This window comes from Ornithodoros turicata, chromosome 9, assembly GCF_037126465.1.
Source record: "Ornithodoros turicata isolate Travis chromosome 9, ASM3712646v1, whole genome shotgun sequence".
Classification (NCBI taxonomy): Eukaryota; Metazoa; Arthropoda; class Arachnida; order Ixodida; family Argasidae; genus Ornithodoros; species Ornithodoros turicata.
The window spans coordinates 10,775,134-10,796,556 of NC_088209.1; the positions used below are offsets into that span (position 1 = coordinate 10,775,134).

Consider the following 21,423-nt stretch of genomic DNA (forward strand, 5'->3'; position numbering starts at 1 on the left):
ACCCGTAAACATGAAACCAGATGAGTGAAAAGAAAACAACGGATACATACGTTCAACATATTACATATATATTCGGATGAACCGTGGTTTTTAAGATCATGCTAAGTGATGTCTATTTTGATCAACAGTGCACCACCTGAGTTTGGTGACTACATTCGGTAACTTCTATTTTGTCCTTTTTTTTACGCTCTCCCTCTTGTGTGTCGTAAGCTGCCGTAAGGTTCCAAGTCACGCAGATGAGAATTTACCCATTTACACACTCCTGAAATCTGCGATAGCATTTGGACCACACGGACTAAGAGATCTTTGTTAGCCCCAATAACGAAAAATACTCACACTTTTACGCCGTTTAGGTGGATGTTCCTGTCCCGGTGTGGACTGGTATTGTGAAGGCACTCCAGCTTGATTCAAACGACACTGAGGTCGGTATCCAGTACGTTGAAGAGATTCAGTGTCCTCTTCGTAATCGCAATCATGAAAATGTTCGCTACGAACACGAGCAGTCGATGGCACAGCACCGTCTTTCCATTTCTGCAGCCCGATTGCTTCGTGGCATCAAAACATGTCCATACGTCACTGGGAAGCATATGCCATTGGATGCCCGGCAAATATTGACGCGAATTAGGGCAAGCATCCAACATGGTCTAGGCATGTCGGCGAAAACCACCGGATGCGACTGCGATAGACTGCGATCATCGCGCGGAAGCTGGCGTCATGGAGATTTCCACTCCTGATGAACGCATACGCGGGATCCTATGGCGTATGCTCGTGGCGGGACCACGATACGTCATGGTCGCGGACCCGGTCGTGGTTCCGTCAAGTTGCACACAGTGTCTCTGCGCGGCGCCAGCTGTTCTCCCCTTCGCCGCTCCGTTTAAATTCGCTCCCGAGAATATTCCTCGCACGACGAAGGCTAAATTTTGGTTCTAGACTCAGAAAAATGTTTTCTTTCTGATGAAAACGAGAAGAAAAAAATAATTTCATAGTCCCCTTAATTGCCTAGGCACCTGAGGCTTTGTACGTACTTGTCCATTCTATGTATTCCAGCCTGAGAACATCGATTCCCATCATGTTCAAAAGATGCTTGCGTTGCCCCGGTAACACACGCGCAGACGCGGCTGCAAGACGAGCCGCCGCAGCTGCTACTGCCACTGCACGTCCACCACCTACATTTTCGGCTTGCCATTTAGCTATTCGCCGCCGGGGTGCAGCCCGTGCCCAAGCATTTACATCTCAGGCCGTCGCCTACAACAGTCACGTGCAGTCCATCGACCCCTCGGTTACCTTTTTCATTGCGTGTCGCTGCAGTCGTCAGGAGGAATCATTGCTGCACCGCCTCCGTCTCAACATTGCCCGGACCCCATTGCTTCTGTACAAAATGGGCCAATATAGCGCCTCCTTGAGTTCCAGCTGTGGCGAGGTGGGCGACATTCCTCTTTGTCTTCTGCACTGCCAGCAGCACATTCCCCAACGGCAAGCCCTCCATCGCCGTCTAATACAGTTGGGCTGCAAAACATTGTCCATGGCCACCCTCCTCGGTCCCGTGCCTCGGCCTACTCAGTGGGCCATCACCACAGCCCTGCTCCGCTTCTTAAAAGACTCTGGCCTTGCGTCTGCCCTCTGACTGGACATTCTTGGAACTTTCCTTCGTGCCTGTACTGCACTGCACTGCGTGTCTGTTTTTCTTTCATCTTTTCCTTTCCTTGATTTCTTTTGTTTTTTCTCAGTTCCTTTCCTCGTCTTTCTATTTGTTTATTTTTCAGTTCCTTGCTTTTTCTTTCCTTCCCTTCCTTCCTTTCAGTTTCTTTTTCGGAATAGCAAGCTGGCAATAGCCTGGCCGACATTTCCGTTTTCTTTTTTTTTTTTTCACGCTATGAAACATATCCCCCCCCCCCCTGTCGTGTGAATGTGTGTGCGAGGGAGAAAACATGTAAGAGTGAAAGTTCAGTGAGTAAGTGAGTGTATGAGTTTGTCCCTTGAAAGGATACACCTTTGGAAGTCGCTGGAGAGGCATGTTACCTTTGCTCATGTGGTGGGAGCCCTGGACCAGTAATCCAGAATATGTGGGTTCGGGTCCTATAGCTGACTAACCTTTTCAGTGACTTCCTTCTTTCATCATTGTCTCAGTTGTTGACTCAATAATAGAAATAGGCAAGATACGGAGAACAACCTGTCTAAATGGTTCGAGAAAGTTCAGGAAAATGAGTACACAATCTTCTGTGTCTCATCTCATAGAGTCAACAATACAAACTAACAAGTTTGAATCCGCCGGTGTCGGCTGGCCTTCGGTCGCCCAGACGTAGGGAGCATGGCTATTTTCCAGGCAGTAAGAGCCGGGCTGCGTGCATATGTCATCTGTGGGCACTCACTATTCGGATGTGTGGAATGCTCGTGCTGTGGAATACAGTGACTCGGCTCATTGATCATGATCAAGGTGAGTGGCATATCAAGTTCTAGTAAGCCCATTAGGACTGTACTGTCCACCGTAGCGACTCTTCCGGAGTTTCAGAATTGTTCGCATGGTATGGCACGTTCAAAAAGCAATCTCCCTTTGGAACGTTGTTATCTTGTAGGTAGGTCTGTGTAAAAGGGGCTACCTCCATAGGTAGTTCTCTTGCTTGATGACGATACACACACCTGTGTCTTCTGCATTTGAAGGTGGTGTGGCAGTGAGCTCTGGTGCTTGGTGTTGTACAGTGATACAAGCTTGGGACGCTGGCCAATTCTTTTATAATATCATTCATACATTTTTCTGTAACTTACAATGGGAATCATTTCACATGTGCAGCGTGGCTGGAGTTTTGCGACGTGGAAGTGCACAGCAGTTCTCTCCTTCATTGGCACTCCAGGGTGCTCTGTTGACAACACTTTGCGGCGTCTGCATTTCTGCGAACAGGAGGGCTCCGGGGGATGCAATGCCAACACTGAAGCGCACTTCACATAGTGCTGTTAAGTATGAGGCCAGTAAGAACATAGAACTGACCAGTATTTTCTATGTCAATGTCTTCATATCTGCCTTCTGCACTGTGTGGCATTAGAAGGAGTAAAGAAGATGCATGTATTGCTGACACTATATAGCACAACACAGAAGTGTTGCTGAGGGCAGCAGACAACATGCTGTTATCGTGGTGCCAAGAAGACCAGCCTGTGGTCAAACGGTGGGGGCAGAAGGTTGCACTGGATCACCCCACTCCCCCCTTCACGAACATCACCACCACTCCGATAGTAGTGGTACGATGACATGAAAACGGTGGCATACCCTGAAGTTAACAGTGCACCACCTTGAATTGCATGCCAGCACATTACCGAGCGCAGTGCCATCTGAATGATCCCTTCATGACTACTGCTATGCAAGCAGGGCGTATGCACCTGCATTCGACCATGTCCTACCAGGGCCATCAGGACCACCTCCGCAAGTTGCAGGTATGTGTGCTCCATGAGCTGCTTTGTTTTCACGATGAGTGCAATTCGTAACCTTTCTTTTGTCATCATTCCTAGGCATGGGTGAACAGTGTCTCCCTCAGCAGCGTGTGATGCAATACGAGATTGCAAACCCATGGAGCAAAGTGGAAGGGCTGCGGCGAAAGGTGTACAGCCTTCATTCTTGCCGAAAAAGACTGCACAGGGATCTGCAGCAACGTCAGCGATCAAGAACGGTCCGGGATCTGGTGCATACCAGCAGTGCATCTGGTGCAGCTTTCATTGAGGCACTGCTAAAAATGAGCACTTTGAGTAAATTTGGGCGCCTCTGGTCTTCCTCCAACGAAATATTTGAATTGAATTTGTACTTCCGCAGTCCGCGTCAGTACAGGCACTGTCGCAGACTTTTCCATCTGCCATCAGTGCGGCCAGTGCGGTGGATGAGACATACCCCACTCGACCCTGGTATCTCCACTGATGTCTTCGACGCCATAAGACAACGAGTGTCAAGATTCGCTGAAGCCGACAGGCTCTGTGCCATTGCCTTCGACGAAATGCACATAAAGAAAGTGTTGTTGTATGATGCAGCACTGGACTGTTTCGAAGGCTTTGCAAACTGTGGAAACTCAACCGAAAGAGAGCTTGCGAACAAAGCATTTGTGTTTATGGCAAGGGGCACATGCAATCCGTGGTGGCAGGTTTTAGATTACTTTTTTGCACACAAAGCAGCATCTGCATCGGATTTGCAGGAACGTCTGTTTCAGTGCTACGACCAACTGGTGAATGCAGGCCTCAAGCTAAAAGTTGGCATATGCGACCAGGGAAGCCAGAATGTCTCTCTTTTTACGAGACTGGTCACCACAGCAGAGCCATATTGCCACGAATCATCTTCGAGAAACTTCCATGGCAGGCACGAAACGGTACATCTCATCCCGGCGCATGCTGAAGAAGAAGCAAGAGGCTTCCAGACACGTCGCCTGCTCTCTGGCAAACGCACGTGCTGTTTCTAGACTTCTCCGCGCGACGCTTAAATGCTAGTGCGCTCCAAGCTGGAGCATTCATGCTTTGGACTCAGTTGTGTTCAGAGAACTATCACTCTTGTGTTTTTGCTACCAAGTACTTTAATAAACCGTTTACTGTTTATTCGACGACTCGCCGGCCCATTTCGCTTCGTGACAATATGATACCATCAGCAGCCAAAAGTTGTACTTCATGTTTGACACACTTCACCTGTTGAAGTGCCTTCGTAACATGTTGTTCAAATATGACTTTTAGGTCGGAAACTACATTGTGAGTGGGCAACACATCTTAAATGCTTTTGAAGTCCCATCCTACAGTTGGCAATAGAAGTCGACCGATCTTGCGATCCCTTGCGATCCCAATGAAGGCTTCTAAGGGATCTCAGGCGGTTTCTGTTTTGTGGTCTATTTTTGAAGCGTGATGTGGGCAAGCTAATGCTTGTCCCATCCTAGAGTTGGCGATGCAAAGTCGACCGACATTTGAAAATACAATCCATGTCAAGACTTACTCAGGGACATTTCCGCCTAACATTTGCATCTAAAATGGGCAGCACATATCTTCAGTAACCACGTTGCAGCAGCGCTATTCACACTGGCTACCCTCCAGCAAGTACCGGCTGACGCCATTCACACAGCTTGGTTTGTTGAACGTGCGGATCGTCTGTTTGATGTGCTCAACAGCAGTCAATTGCACGGAAAAACAACATATGGTTCAGCTATGCAGCGGCGGTCTATGCACACACAGTTTCTGCAGAAGTGCTTGTCCGTGTTCGAGAACGTTACTTCTCTTGGCTGCAGAAGACAGCGACCGTGGGTTTTGCCTTACCGTAACCTGTGGGCTTCAACTCTGTGAAGAGCTCTTTGATCAAGGCCTTCACTGCCTGATGACCAGGAGGCTGAATCAGGATGCTCTGAAGAACACTTTTGCCATAATACGCAGAAAGTGCAACGTTGACTCCACATGTCACCAATTTCAGATAGCAGTGAGGCACATACTGCTTGGTCAGCTGTTCAACACCACACATGGCTCCAAACGCGCAGAAGATGCATATTCTTTCCTGACCATATTGGTAGCAGGCTCATGAGTAAGGTGCTTCTGCTGCCACTCATATTGTGGACGAAATTGTATTGGCACCCTCTGAATCACCGTCACCGCTAGGCTCCACCTGTATGACCTTCTTCGCTGGATGGCTTGAAGCAAAATTTTTGAGCACCCATGTTTGTTCTGGACAGAAATGCTGCTTGTTGGTAGGCAATGCCACATTTGAAGACAGCAGCAAAGTACCGCTGTACTTCAGCGTGAAAATCGTCGAGAATGCTGACTTGAGGAAACTATCAGTGCCTGTTCCGAAACTTGCTGCATTTGTTGGTGCCTGTGAAGACGCTTTGAAATGCATGTGGAGAGGTTCCTTTTGGCCCAAGGGGTCACATCTAAACTCTCTGGTGCATGATTTTGTCATCATGTTTTATCCATTCAGGCTATGCGGACTTGATGCGGCTCTAGTAAAAAACTGCGCAAAGTTGTTGGGTTAGTTATTAAATACAGATGCATGGCAATACGCACAAGTCTGCGCACTGTAACTTTGGCTGTCCACATATCACCATCGTCAACATTTAGTTCACACCGAAACTATACTAAAACACTGAAACGTCGCCGTCATCGCGTACCGCTAGGGGGCGGGAGAGGAGAACACTTTCATTGTTGAGCTTCCACCACACCGGCAATCTTGGATAGCTGGCACTGATGATATGTAGTATTGGGCGATCGAAAATTGCGTGTTTGCGGCATTGTCGCAGTAACTCTAGTAAGCTGTTCACTAAGCGTGATGTGATGTAAGCGTGATGTGGGCAAGCTTACGCTTGTCCCATCCTACAGTTGACAATACGAAGCTGTTCACTACCAAAATGGCTGGTCTGCCACGATGATGCCAATACATGTTCACTACCAGAAACCAAACTACCAGGACATACCAAACTACCAGGTCTGGATAGCACGCTGCATAGCTGTGCACGGTGGCCGTGCTCGCACCGCCATTGAGGTAATGAACAGGTTCAGAGCGGGCATCCGTAAAGTGCTATACAGGGAGAGAGCAGTCCTTGGGGCCGTCCAGTTTGATAGGCGGTGGCAAACATCAGCGACCCTCTTCGAAGAAAGGAATGGTAGGTATATCATCCGCTTCTAATATCCTTCGTGCTGCTGTCCCACGAGCAACTCACCGTGAGTTTTGGTTTGTTGCGAGGTGGCATCTAGCACGTACATCAATCCCAGACCTGCCGTGAGCTCGTCTTCGGGTGTTGGCGTTGCGATGGTTGTAGACTAGTGCGTTTGTTGCGTTAAAGGGAGCCAGCCAATATAGCTGGTCTTCCACGATGATATGATGCCAATACATAAAGTTGTTCACTACTAAGCATTACTTTCCTTCGTGCCGTTATCCCGTACGCAAGGGCAAGCTTTCGTTTGTCCCATCCTACGGTTGGCAATACGACTCTCCGCAGTCTTGGTCTGTTGCATGGCGACGACAAGCACGAACAGCAATCCTTAACGTGACGTGATTTCACAAGCAGGAGTTGGCATTGCACTAGTTCTAGTTTTAGCTTGTTGAGATAGTTATATGGGAGCCAGTCCTTGTGACTGGTCTTCCGCCTCGACGCCAATACACACCGGTTGAGTCTTCATAACTTTTAAGTTGTCTTCTCGCTTCTCCTAAAGGGGCCGTAAACAGGTACAAAAGGTGCACATTTCTTTGTGTTCTTTGTGTTCGCGGCGATCGTCGCACTAATAATCACACGCTTAGTAGTGATAACTCTCCAAGAAGACGACGACGACAGGCTGTTTGGGTAAGCTTTGATTTCCTTTTGTGTGTTCGCTTTGTATATATTTCGCTCTTTCTCATTCCTTTATTTATTATGGGTTAGATTAGTTAGTGTGCTTGAGATGGCCAGTAGGCCGTTAGATTTTCGCGTCACGTTACCAACAGCGGTGTCACGCGTCGAGTTTCTACTTGCCCTCGTGAAGAATGCTCCTCGAGGGTGCATTCGATCCTTTCAGCACCAGGACGAGAGTGATTTTGAATTGAGGACTGTATCTCTTGACGGTGCTGCCCTCTTGAAGGGTCTGGGTTCAGTTGATGTAGGATGTACTAATGTCCCGTTGGTTTCTCTGGAGTCGAACCTGACCGTCGTGACGGTGTCCAAGGCCCCTGTGGGCATAGATGATGCGCACATAATCTCTTTGCTGAACCAATTTGGTGTAATGAAGGACATTGTGCGGGAGAAGTACGAGCACCCTGATTTGAGCTTCATCGAGACCGGCAATCGCCGTGTGGTGATGGAGATGAAGTCTCCGGTGCCCAACTTCCTGCGTCTTAGGGGTATAATTCGCTATCAAGGGATGTGGCGAGTGTGATTCAGGTGTGGGCAGTCTGGACATTTCAAAAAGGCTTGCACGGTACCTGCGTGTGCTAGGTGTGGTGAGGTGGGTCATAGCTCATGCGAGCGGCCCTGCCGTCGATGTGGGGGAGATCATCCGTCTGCTTCATGCTCGGTAAGGACATGGCGAGCCGTGTGGGGGCCATGCCTAATGGCTCAGAGACCGGCGGCGCAGTGTCCGAGCGCCAAGGCGTGGTAGATGGGGAGAAGGGTAGGGGAATGGGGCCCGCGGTGTCTGCTTCGAAGGAGCCGAGCGCTACTTGTTCGCATTCTGCCGTTGTTGCCTCTGTCGAGGTTTCTGGGCCAGTAGTAGAGGGCGCGCGTCCCAGGCGCGCGTTGTGCCTGCTCTGTCAGGCGAAGAGATCGTCGTTCAGGGAGAGGCCCGGTTAGGGTGCGAGGGAGGTACAGAGACTCAGTGGTTTCCTAGTGATTCGTCGCTGGAGAGTATGGAAAGCGCAGTTAGCGCGGACAATGCTGCGGTAGTGTCCCGCCACTGTGTTAAGAGGAGGGTGTCCGACTCTGTGGTTGCCCTCGGTTTTGATGCGACAGGTGCTGTAACGGGCTCAGAGGCTTTGCGCTCGCCCAGTGGCTTGCAACCAGGGAGTGTTGACAATGATGGTCGTGGCGTGAAAATGTCTCGCAGCACAGTCAAGCGCAGGGCGTCTCTTCCTGTGGCATCTGGGGCAGTGTTGCCAGCTGCTTCATTAATGCCACAATTAGTTCTTTCTTCTTTTGCTTTTGGTTTATGATGGTCTGCTCTCTGGTAACGCTCAATTGCAGGGGCTTTTGCAGTGGCCGAAAGCAGTTTTCCGTTATTCAGTGGGCACGTAGTTTAGGTGTTGATGTCCTCTTGCTTCAGGAGACCCGCGTGTTATCGGCATGGACTATTAGGCACCTAGTGACAGACTATGGGGTGCGCCCTTTCTTCAGCCACGGATCTCCGCATCAGTCTGGTGGTGCGATTTTATTATTTCCTCCATTTCGAGGCGACGCACGCTTGTATGATCGTGATAATGATGGGCGTGTCATTTCTCTTGAATTACAAATTGGCGGGTCATCCCTTCGAGTTGTTAATTTGTATGCTCCAGCTCGGCGGGCTGAACGGGCCTAGTTCTTTCGAAGTCTCGACTGCTTCTTTCTGGGCAATTCTAATCTAATTGTTGCGGGAGACTTCAACTGCTGCATTGATTGCCATGGTAGTGGTCGTCGCCCTATAAACGCGGAGTTGTCTCAGTTGGTCCGGGATTTAAGTCTTGTGGACGCTTTCACGCACTTGCAGCCGGGGCAGTACCAGTATACCCGGTCCAACTCTCGTGGTGCATATAGTCGTATTGACCGTTTCTAGGTGTCTCCCGCACTTGTGTCGCGCATGGGTGTGTGTGCTGTTGTTCCGTCTGGGGATCTGCCGGATCTGTGAGGGGGTTTCTCTCGTCCTTAATGGCTTCCGCAATTATCGCGCAGGATCGGGATGTTGGAGGATGCCTGTCACGCTATTGGAAGACTCTGAAATTCGCAATGATGTGAAATCGTGGCTTGAGGCTCGTTGTGCGTCCCCTCCTTTCACGCCAGGCTGGTGGGAGGAGACGAAGATCGGGGCCGAGAGGCTTTTTCGTCACTAGCGGGCGAGACGTGTACGTGAAGGTCGGCAGCTGATGCAACATCTTCGGCAGGTGCTATCTATACTGCGCCATCCGGGGTCTAGGAGCCCCGGAAATGACGAGGCCATACAGGAAGTCCTGCGGAGGATTTCCTCCTTGCAAATGCAGGCCTGGGATCGCTTTGCCTCGCTCCAGTCGGTTGAGCGTTGGTCAAGGGAATCATGCTGTCCCCATGCCTCCTCCATGGCCGTTACTATCGCCGCCCCCAGAGTGTCATTGGGGAGCTGTTGGCGTCTGACGGGTCTGTCTGTGGGCAGCCCGATGGCATTACGTCGCTCTTTCGAGAACATTTTGCGACCCTATACGACGCGGCGACCCTGCCCACTGGGGAGGCCCGCTCTTTCTTGACTTGTGCAAAGCACTTTGCTCTCAGTGCCGACCCTTTTACGAAATCTGAATACTCCGCTGCAGTCAATGCCCTGCACACTGAGAAGTCTCCCGGCTCTGATGGACATCCTGCCGAATTCTATAAATGCTTCCGGTCGACTTTGTCCCGTCCTTTGACTATCCTTTTCAATAGCTGCTTGGCGGGCGGCCTCTTGTGTCCTTCCATGCGCGACAGCGTTATTATCTTGCTCTGCAAAGACGAGTCTCGCAGGCACTGTCGGAACGCTTATAGGCCCGTGTCTCTATTGAATACGGACTATCAGATTATTTCTAACGCGCTATTACAGCGAATTTCTCCCGTTTTGGGCATTGTTATTTCTCCTTTGCAGGCCTGCGCTGTCCCCGGAGGGTCCCTGCAGCTCCATGCTTCTGCGTTGCGTGATCCTTTATTGGGCTCATAGTCGCATCCAACCTGCAGTTTTGGCCTCTTTTGACCAAGAGAAGGCTTTCGACAGGGTGCACCACGGGTACATGTACCAGGTCCCGCACGGTTTTGGTTTCCCTGTTACGGTTATTGACTGGATCAGAACTCTGTACGCCGGAGCTTCAGCTACAATTGGGCTAAATGGGGCTCTGTTTGACCGTTTTCCAATAAAGTTCGGTGTGCGGCAGGGCTGTCCTTTGTAACCTGCTCTCTACGCCATGGTCTTTAGTCCACTTTTGGAGTCTCTTGCAACTTTACTCCCTTCACGTATGCTCTAACTACCTGGCTCTACAGCTCTTCCGCTTTTTGCGTACGCGGATGACCTGTCTCTAATACTTAGAGATGAAGCTTCTGTTGCCGCTGTCTTAGGTGTTCTAGATGTCTATGGCAGCGTATCAAATGCACGGCATTAATCGGGCGAAGAGTGCTTGAGTGCTACCCCTTCGTGCCCTGCGCCCTTTGGCATTCCTGTTAAAGACTATGTTCGCATACTAGGGTATAACTTTAATAGCTGCGGACTGTCGCCGTCCTCGTGGCTGAGGGTGCACCAGCGCCGTGTCCCTGTTCTCCCTGATCTCAGAGGTTTGGTGCACCCTATCACATGTCGAGCCCGTCTTGACACCTCATGGTTTTTCAGTAAGTACTGGTACCAAGGCAGTGTCGTTATTCCCCCTCGTCACATCTTGGTGGCTGCTACTCGCACAGCTTTTCGTTTCATCTGGGGTGGCAGCGGGGAATGGGTGTCACGCGCCCGCATGTGCCTGTAGCGGGAGTTAGGTGGCCTATGGGTTCCACATATGAAGACCAAGTGTCTTGCCCTTGGTCTTAAAGGGATTTTTGATGCGCTCATGGAACCGTGCCACCCTGCTCATGATCTGTTACAGCTCCTCCTGGGTCCTGATGTCAGGTTCTTTTCGGCTTTTTCGCTGAGTAGGCCTCGATGTGAGTTTGTCGCACCCCACCTCAGGGAGTATGTCTCCTCCATGCGGCGCCTGCGTGGGTCCTACCCTGGTGAACGCATTTCTACGTGGACTGTGAAGCGTATGTACAAATCCCTCTTGGAGCTTCTCCCCATGCCTCCGGCGGCTGTGGGCCTTGGTGTGCCCCGGCAGGTTGCTTGACGTCTTGTCACCGCGGGCTGGTTGGACGCACGTCGGGCTAGCCTGTAGCAGCATCGTCATCATCATCCCCCGCGCACCAATGATCAAGGCGCGCGGGTAATAAAACACGACTGCACAGCCAGCTCGGGCCGTTGTTCGGCTGGCCGGTCTTTCCTCACGTCTGTGTACTGTCTTGTGCCTCTAGCACTACATTGGTGACCCGAACAATTTCTCGAACAATCCCAACCCTCTCCGACGATGTCTCAAGGCGACAACGCGGCGCCATCATCACCACACGTAACCGCTGTCGCCGTCAAACTACCTCCATTCTGGGACCGCAATCCAGCCATTTGGTTTGCCCAAGCCGAAGCGCAGTTTCATCTGTCCGGCATCACTTCCCAGACCACCCGGTTCTACAACGTCATCTCGGCTCTGTCTCCAACCGCCGCCGAAGAGGTGCACGATCTCATCACCTCCCCACCACCCGAGCACCCGTACGACCGACTTAAGGCTGCTTTGCTCAAACGCACTTCCACATCGGACCGCGAACGTCTCAGGCAGTTGTTATCTGCAGAAGAGCTCGGCGATAGGCGTCCAACGCAGCTTTTACGTCGGATGAAGCAGCTTTTGGGAGACGACGTTTCCGCAGCCGGTGACCGATTCCTGCACCAACTTTTCATGCAACGCCTGCCAACTAACGTCCAAATGGTTCTGGCCACCGCGTCGAACCTACCCCTGGACGAGCTTGCTTCCCTTGCTGACGCGGTCATGGAAGTCGCCTCACCACACCAAGTCAGCGTCCTTGAGCGACCTGCGGCTTTACAGAACGCCACTCCTCCGCCACAGGCCGACCATCGTTCCCCCCTTTCTCCACCCGACATTCAGGTGATGGCGCAGCAGATCAGCCACCTCACGCAGCTTGTCGCGTCACTTGTCACCCGCCCGCGATCCCCAAGTCCGCGCCGCCCTCGACACCGCCGAGGCCCCCCGTCGGAACGCCGATCGCGCTCTCGGTCGGACAGTTCAGGTGGCCTCTGCTGGTACCACCGTCGCTTTGGTGCGAACGCCAATCATTGCCTGCTTCCTTGTACCTGGACGGGAAACCCGCCGGCCTCCCACTAATGGCGGCAAGTGGACCCGGCCTTGACGACAGCCGCCTCTTTCACATCGTCGACCGTGCCAATGGCACTCGGTTCCTCGTCGACACAGGGGCTGAGGTCAGCGTCATTCCTGCCAGCAGCAGCTTTTCCCGATCTCGACAACCCTGCTTCTCCCTCAAGGCCGCTAACGCTTCTACTATCCCCGTCTACGGCCAGAAATCTCTCACCCTAAATATCGGGCTGCGAAGAGATTTCCGGTGGCTTTTCCTCGTAGCAGACGTCACTCAAGCAATTCTGGGAGCTGACTTCTTGAATCATTTTAAGCTGCTCGTCGATGTCAACGGGAAGCGCCTGATAGACCGTACCACTTCCTTATCTGTTCACGGCCTCACACTGCCTATTTCTCCATTGCGCGTCTCGTCCTGCTGTGCTCCAGACTTGCCCTTCGCCTCCATATTGAAGGAGTACCCGGCTCTTACCAAACCGCCGGACTGGACCAAGCCTGTGCAGCATGACGTCCTCCACTACGTCACCACCCGTGGCCCACCAGTCCATTTCCGCCCGCGTCGCCTAGCACCCGAAAAGTTCCAAGTAGCGAAAGCCGAGTTTGATCATATGCTGGAGCTCGGCATAATTCGACCATCATCCAGCATGTGGGCCTCGCCATTACATATGGTGCCGAAAAAGACCGGCGACTGGCGCCCGTGCGGCGACTACCGTGCCCTGAACCGAGAGACGCTTCCAGACCGATACCCCATCCCCCATATTTTAGACTTCGCTGCACAGCTGGAAGGCGCCAATACATTTTCCAAGATCGACCTCGTTCGTGCCTATCACCAGGTTCCCATGGCCGAAGAGGACATCCCTAAAACAGCCATTACCACCCCTTTTGGCCTGTTTGAATTTCTCAGGATGCCCTTCGGATTGAGGAATGCCGCCCAGACCTTTCAGAGGTTCGTTGACAACATCATCCGCGGGCTTCCTTTTGTTTATGCCTATATTGACGATATCCTCGTCGCAAGCCGCTCTCCTGCAGAACATGAGCAACATCTACGCGCGCTTTTCTCCCGCCTACAAGACAGCGGCGTTATCATTCACGCGGCGAAGAGCGAATTCGGCGTTTCGGAGCTCGATTTCCTTGGCCACCACGTCGACTCCCAAGGAATCAGGCCACTACCAACTAGAGTCGCCGCCATTAGAGATTTTCCTTTGCCCACTTCGGTGACCAAGCTACGCCAGTTCTTGGGCTTCATAAATTTCTATCGGCGCTTTATACCATCCTGTGCCTCCAAGCTCCGCCCTCTCGAAGCCCTGCTCACTACCAAGCGCGACAGATCTCCTTCTCGTTTACTGTGGACACAAGAAGCTACCGCTGCATTTGAGAGCATCAAGCAGGAAATTGCATCCGTGTCCCTTCTGTTCCACCCACGCCACGACGCCCCAACCTCGCTCATGGTGGACGCGTCCAGCGTAGCCGTTGGCGCCGTTCTCCAACAACATGTGTCCGGGGCCTGGCGACCGCTGGCCTTCTTCTCCCGTAAACTTAAGCCCCAGGAGACGCGGTACAGCACGTTTGGCAGAGAGCTTCTCGCCGTGTACCTGTCAATCAAGCACTTTCGTCACTTCTTGGAAGGTCGCACATTTACGGTATTCACGGACCACAAACCCCTCGTCCACGCGTTCTCCTCCGCCAGCACCACATATAGTCCCCGGGAACTTCGACACCTTGCATTCGTGGCAGAGTTCAGCACCGACATCCAGCACATCAGTGGTGCCGACAATTTGGTAGCTGACGCCCTCAGTCGTGTCAGCACGATCGGCATACCGACCTCCCCACCGTCTCTCGACGATTTGGCACAAGCCCAACTCACCGACGATGAGCTGGCACAGTACCGCGCCAACCCCACATCCGCTTTAACAATTGACGACGTCGCCTTACCTGGCTCGGTCCGGCCTCTCGCCTGCGATACATCTCAAGGTCGGCCACGGCCTTTCGTTCCCGCATCACTCCGACGTCAACTCTTCCAAGCCTACCACGACCTTTCCCATCCCGGCATACGCGCCTCGCAAAGCCTGCTTACCCAACGATATGTCTGGCCCAACATGCGCAAGCAAATCAAGCACTGGGTGCAGACCTGTCTTTCTTGTCAGCGTTGCAAGATACAGAGACACACCCACCGACCCCCATCCCAGTTCCTTCCCCCCGACGACCGCTTCGCGCATATCCATTTGGACCTCGTGGGACCACTCCCAATCTGCGACGGTCACCGCTACATGCTCACTATCGTTGACCGCTTCACCCGTTGGCCAGAAGCAACCCCGGTCCCCGACGCCACCGCGGCCACCGTCGCTTCGGCCCTCCTAACAACATGGGTGTCGCGGTACGGCGTTCCTTCCATCATCACGACGGACCGCGGCGCCCAATTTGAGTCCGCCCTCTTCACCAGCCTCACCAACATACTGGGCGCCAGACGGATTCGTACTACCGCGTACCACCCGGCCTCCAATGGCATGGTGGAGCGGCTTCACCGTCAGCTAAAAGCCGCCCTCCGGGCGTCGCCTCAAGTCCCGTGGACCGAAGTTCTCCCCATTGTCCTTCTCGGGATCCGATCGGCTTTCAAACCCGACTTGGGTTGCTCAACAGCCGAGTTGGTCTATGGAACCTCATTGCGACTCCCCGGCGACCTCATCTCTGCCGCAGCGAACCCCGCAGCCGTACCACCAGCCGGCTATGTGTCCCGCCTACGAGACACGATGAATGCTCTTCGTCCCAGCCCCACCCGCACACCACGCATTGCCACCGGTTTCCAGCACCCCGCCCTCGAAACATGCTCGCATGTTTTCCTTCGGTGCGACGCCGTGAGGAAACCCTTGCAACAACCCTACTCTGGTCCTCACGCCGTACAGCACAGAGCCTCCACCCACTACACCATCCTGGTCAGCGGCCGAGAACAAACTGTCGTGCTGGAACGTCTCAAGCCAGCTTTCCTCGAGGCCCCTCAAGAAACATCCAACGCTTGCTCCATCGGTGTTTCTCCGGACCTGGAACTTGGCAATCCCACTAGCCCTCCCCATCGACCCCCCCTCCAGTCCTGCTGCCCGCCGCAACAACCGCAAATGCACCCTCGCCCCCGAGTTTCCTGGGCACCACACCTCCACATCGCTCATTACCTTCCGGCCACTCGCTAGGGGGGGAGCCCTGTAGCAGCATCGTCATCATCATCCCCCGCGCACCAATGATCAAGGCGCGCGGGTAATAAAACACGACTGCACAGCCAGCTCGGGCCGTTGTTCGGCTGGCCGGTCTTTCCTCACGTCTGTGTACTGTCTTGTGCCTCTAGCACTACAAGCCTGCAATGGCGCTTGGCACACGCCGTTTTACCGCTTCAGGACCGTCTGGCTCGGTACGGAGTCGCCACTCCTTTCTGTACATTCTGTGCTTGTCACGAAACCGCAGAACACGCGTTTCATCAGTGCCTTGTGCCCGATACGCTGTGGCACAACGTTGAAGTCCTGTTCGGAGTGCCACGCATTCGGTGGGCTGTCATTCAAACGCTCTTTCAGCCTCCCGTCCCCGCATCGCGATAGGAAACAGTTCCTCCTTCTGGCAGTTGAGATTAACTATCAGGTGTGGATTTCTCGCTGCATTGCAGCACAGGGTGACCGCATCCGTAGTGTAGCAGAGGTACTAAATCTTGTTCGAGCAGGGGTTCGTCGCGCTCTTCGTAGAGAGAGAGCTGTGCTGGGAGCTGTGCACTTTGCAAGACGATGGCAGACATCTTCGGTCCTCTTTGAAGATGATAGAGGAACGTATGTGCTTCACTTTTAGGTGGCCAAGTAGAGTGTGCCGTTGTCACGTTCGCAACTTTCCGCGAGTATTCGTTCGTTGCATGGTGGTGAAGTCGAGCACACATATTAATCTAGAGATCATCTACATCATCTACATCATCTACGTAGCCTTAGTCTGCTCCGTGTGAAACGTTAGAGGGAGCCAGTCTGTGTGGCTGGTCTTCCGCTCCGATGCCAATACATATATATATTATCCGGAAGACCCATTCAAATTCTAGAAACCATATCAAGTTCTAGTAATCCCACTAGGATTGTACTGCTCCCCCGTAGCTACTCTTCCGGAGTTTCAGGATTGTTCGCAGGGTATGGCACGTACAAAAAGCGATCTCCCTTTGGAGCGTTGCTATCTGGTATGTAAGATATAGTTTATGTGAAAGAGGCTACCTCCATAGGTAGTTATCTTGCTTGATGACAATACACACCCATTCACATTCTAGAAACGTCACACGGGGTCAAGGCATTCTTCAGCTGTGGCTCGCCTCAGCGAGCTGGCACCGGTATGTTAATTTTTCCGTCCTTTCAGGGCTCCGTCCGATGGTTTGACATCGATGCCGATGGGAGGGTGGTACGTCGTAGCGGACGATTGGACTTCTTCTGTCGATTAGACACTTTTCTTTTTGGCAGCCCAAACTTGATACTTGCTGTTGATTTTAATTGCACGATCGAGCATCAACACTGTAGGCAGGCCTGCAGAGAATTGGAGTGCCTTGTAAGCGCCATTGGCTTAACTGACGCCTGGTCTCACGTTCATGGCGACAGATACGGATTCACTTGGGTTAACTCCCGTGGCCACCACAGTCGGCTGGATCGCTTCTATGTGTCGCCGGGAATGCTGAATTCTGTCTCTGGGTGCAACACGAAACCGGCTGGGGACCTCACTGATCATCATGGAGTCGTTTTATCTTTGTCAGAGCTGAAGAATTTTCGCTCCGGTCGCTGCCTTTGGCGATTGAACGCGTCTTTGCAAGAAGACCAAGAAATTAAAGAAGATATGCAACATTGGCTGTCGGAACAATGTTCCGTACCCGATTTTGGGCCCGATCACTGGGAGGCTTTGAAGCTGGGAGCAGCTGATCGCTTTCGATGTTGGGGTAGAGACGGCGCGCGCGTGAACACCGGGAGTGTAGAGACAACTCTTATCTGCCAGTGTTAAGGGCGACCTCCATGGAGCGAATTTTCGCAACGAAGTTCGCGCTGCAAACTGCCACATGCGTTCCGCAGCCAGTTGTTCGCCGGCACCAGCTCCATGGAGCAAAAACCAGCGGACGGCGTCGGGAAGTTATGCTGTGATGTCAGTGTTGCCAGGGTATAAGGTGAAAGCTTAGTGAAATCAGTTGCTCGAAAAAGTGCATCTAATGTCACAAATTTTGCAACTAAATCCAACAACTGTCTGAAAAGATGCGCCCAGTAACGTACCGAAAAGCATATTCACTACTGCGAAAGGAAAACATGTTTCTTGGCAGAGAATGCCTCACGTTCTAACGATGTAGTTGGCGAAACAGCTAGCAGACGATAGCACCCAGTTGCAAGAAGAGGACGATGACGATGATTTACGAGAGCAGACGACCACGTGTTGGCGATCTGGCGTAGATTCGTAGTGGAAGAGCACTTTGATTGGTTCATCTGCAGTTGACGCTTACGGAATCGCGGACGCTGGGCGAAAATATCTGGCATGGGCAGATCGGTGGCGGACGCTCACATTTTTGACGCGTCGCCCAGGGCGTCTGACGCTGAGCGAAGTTCGCAGCTTTTTCGCTGTACATTCGCTCCATGGAGGTTGCCCTTTATTACAGCGTTGGAAGCGTTCCACACAGTTAGGGCGTTTTTTAGCCATGGTTCCCCGCATCGATCAGGTGTGGCAGCGATTCTCTTCCCCTCTTTTCCTGGTGGAGCAAGGTGGTACGACCGTGACAATGGCGGTCGGGTTCTCGCACTAGAATTAGACGTGGAAGGAACTTTGTTGCGACTTATTAATCTGTACGCGCGTGCGCGTCGCGGAGAGCGTGCAGACTTTTTTCGAAGCCTTGATTTTTTTTCTTTTTTTAGGAAACTCTAATGTTGTGGTTGCGGGAGATTTCAACTGCGTTATTGACCGGCATGTGAGTAGCCGAAGACCAGTTAACGTGGAGCTTTCTCGCTTAGTTAACGAGCTTGGACTTGTAGTTCCCTTTCTGCACCTCAACAATGGGCAGTACCAGTCCACTTGGTCGAACTCTCGTGGTGCACATAGCCGTATAGATCGTTTTCATGTTTCTTTTGGCATCGTCTCAACTATGCGCGAGTGTGTTGTCTGCCCTTCTGGGGACTTATCAGACCATGAAGGGGTTCTTTTTGTTCTTGGTGGCTTTCGGCGTTACCGCGCTGGATCAGGCTATTGGAGGCTGGCTGCTTCCCTGTTGAGTGACTCGGAGGTACGTAATGATGTCAAACTGTGGCTCGAGAGTCAGTGCGCTGTCTCTGTTGTTTCGCCAGAATGGTGGGAACAGACGAAGCTCGGAGCCGCGAGACTTTTTCGCCAGTGGCGGGCAAGACGTGCTCGTGAGAGCTGGGAGGAGATACAGCATCTCCGGCAAGTACTCTCTATCTTGCGTCACCCGGGTTCGAGGAACTCTGGAAGCGACGACGCTATTCAGGACGTACTCAGGAGGATCACCTATTTGAAGTTACGTGCCTGGGACCAGTTCGCTGCTTCGCAGTCAGTCGAACGCAGGTCACGAGAAGCATGTTGCTCTCGTCTTCGTCTTGGCCGTTACTTTCGCCGCCCTCGAAACACTGTCGAGGAGCTACTGGCGAGTGATGGGTCAGTATTGACGGAGCCTGACTCCGTGCGGTCACTTTTACGTGACCACTTTTCCACCCTGTACGAGTTGGTGGTACCTCCTGATGCAGGACGCCAGACTTTTTTGCCAGAGCCCAAAAAGTTCGTTCTGAGCACAGCCAGATTTACTCAGGATGAGTATACGGCAGCTGTTAAGGCTTTGCGAGCTGGTAGGTCTCCCGGCTCTGATGGTCTCCCTGCTGAATTCTATAAGGGTTTCTGGGGGGTACTTCGACGCACCCTGACCGAATTATTTAACAGCCGCTTTGCTGCTGGCCTCCTCTGCCCTTCCATGAGGCAGAGTATAGTGTCTATGCTTTGCAAAGATCCCACACGGAGTCGTGACCCTAATGCCTACCGACCGGTATCTCTTCTAAATACAGATTACAAGATTATTTCTACCACAATTCTAAATCGAGTTTCTCCAGTCCTGGGTTCTGTCATCTCTGCTTCACAGGCTTCGCCGTCCCTGGGCGGTCCCTTGTGCTTCACACTCAGGCTTTGCGAGACGCGATTTATTGGGCTCATAGTCGCCACCAGTCGGCAACGCTGGATTATTTTGATCAGAACAAAGCTTTTCACAGAGTGAACCATGAGTACATGCACTGGGTGTTGGGAGCTGTCGGTTTCAATCGTGCGGTGGTGTCTTGGATAAGAGCTCTCTACGCTGAGGCCTTTGCCTGCCTTGGAGTCAATGGGGGAATGTTTGATACCTTTTCCATCAAATCGGGGGTGCGACAGGGTTGTTCCTTATCGCCTGCTTTGTATGCCATGGTCTTTAGCCCGCTCTTGGAAGCTCTCGCAATCTCGCTTCGTACTACGTACGGGTTCCGTAGCCCTTCCGTTGTTTGCATATGCAGATGACTTATCCTTAATCCTTAGCAGTGAGGACGCGATAGGTCAAGTGTTATCCATCCTGGATGCCTACGGTAGAGCATCGAACGCGCGGATAAACAGGGATAAGAGTGCAGCGCTCATTATCAATTCATTTGGAGTGCACTATATGGGAGCCAGGCCTTGTGACTGGTCCTCCGCCTCGACGCCAATACACAATGCAGTCGTCGTGTAAAAAAGGCTACTTCCATAGGTAGTTGTCTTGCTTGATGACAATACATACATACACACGCTGTCGCCGCTGGCTGTCGTCTAGTCGATTTTACCGTAACGGTGAGTGGCAAGTCATGTTCTAGCCAGCTTGCTAGGACTGTACCATCCCCCAAGTGACTCTCCCGTGTTTCCATTGCTCGCATGGTATGGGCAGTACGAAAAGCAAACTCTCCTCGAGAGTGTTGTTATCTAGCCTGTGGGATTGTAACGTGCAGTTAGTGTCAATGCAAAGGGGACTACCTCCATAGGTAGTTCGCCTGCCTGATCACAATACACACACTTTTCAGGTCCCTGTAAGACCTCAGGTTAAAATCCTAGGTGTAGTTTTTGACAGTGCAGGGGTCTCAGCTGTCAACTGGCCTCGAATATTGAGCCGCTGTAGTGCTGTGCTGCGGGAGCTTAAAGGGACTCTGACCAGAAACTGTGGGAGCTCTTTCGTACTTGTAGTCGATAAAGCACCCAACAAGGACTCTCCATGCGAAAATTCACGCATTAAAACCCCACGGTTTCTCTAAACTCGAATTTTAAACATTCGACTTCATCCGAGTGCAGCACGCCTAGCGTCAAACCGAGAAAACATACGCATACATACATATCCACCCCGGACCACCATCAAGATGACGTCAACACGGGGGCCACTCGCAACACCCACAATTGGCTCAAATGCGTCACGTGGTCACGCAATATCTGTCAATTTCCTTCATGAAATGGCATTTCTACGTTAATATGTTTTTGTTACAGAGCCTCAAAAAGAAAAATATACCCTGCATTTATCACCTGCAACAGTTTCTACGATTTTCTTTTCAATCTGTACACGGCGTTCGATATATGCTTCCGTATCCGGTCAGCTGTAATGGATGCCGTATGCCGAGCTTGCGAACTGCGAACTTGTGTGACTCCCGGTTCATCCTCTTTGTTCGGGTCATTGGGTTGGTGTTGGTCACCATATTCTGAACGTTTCACCTATCGTTGCGGTGTACTGTTCTTGATCTGCTGCGAAGCGACGAACCGCAACGGCAGTCACTCGCCTCAGCGAACTTCTGTCTGCTGCATCTCAAAGGAGCATGGGGACCTGATGATACCTTCAACTAAAAAAACCAAATGTGCTCTCG

The 21,423-nt window shown here is 52.0% G+C and overlaps 1 protein-coding gene across 1 annotated transcript; it reads left to right on the forward strand.

Annotated features, from left to right (window-relative positions):
- Window positions 1–11,695: 11,695 nt before the first annotated feature.
- Window positions 11,696–12,559, forward strand: LOC135369388 (uncharacterized). The gene has a single exon (XM_064602980.1). It carries the CDS (start codon window positions 11,696–11,698, stop codon window positions 12,557–12,559), a length of 864 nt encoding a protein of 287 aa, XP_064459050.1.
- The last annotated feature ends 8,864 nt before the right edge of the window (window positions 12,560–21,423 follow it).

Excerpts from the sequence above, each read along its gene's own strand:
- LOC135369388 (XM_064602980.1), top strand. The coding sequence starts at position 11,696 with ATGTCTCAAGGCGACAACGCGGCGCCATCATCACCACACGTAACCGCT.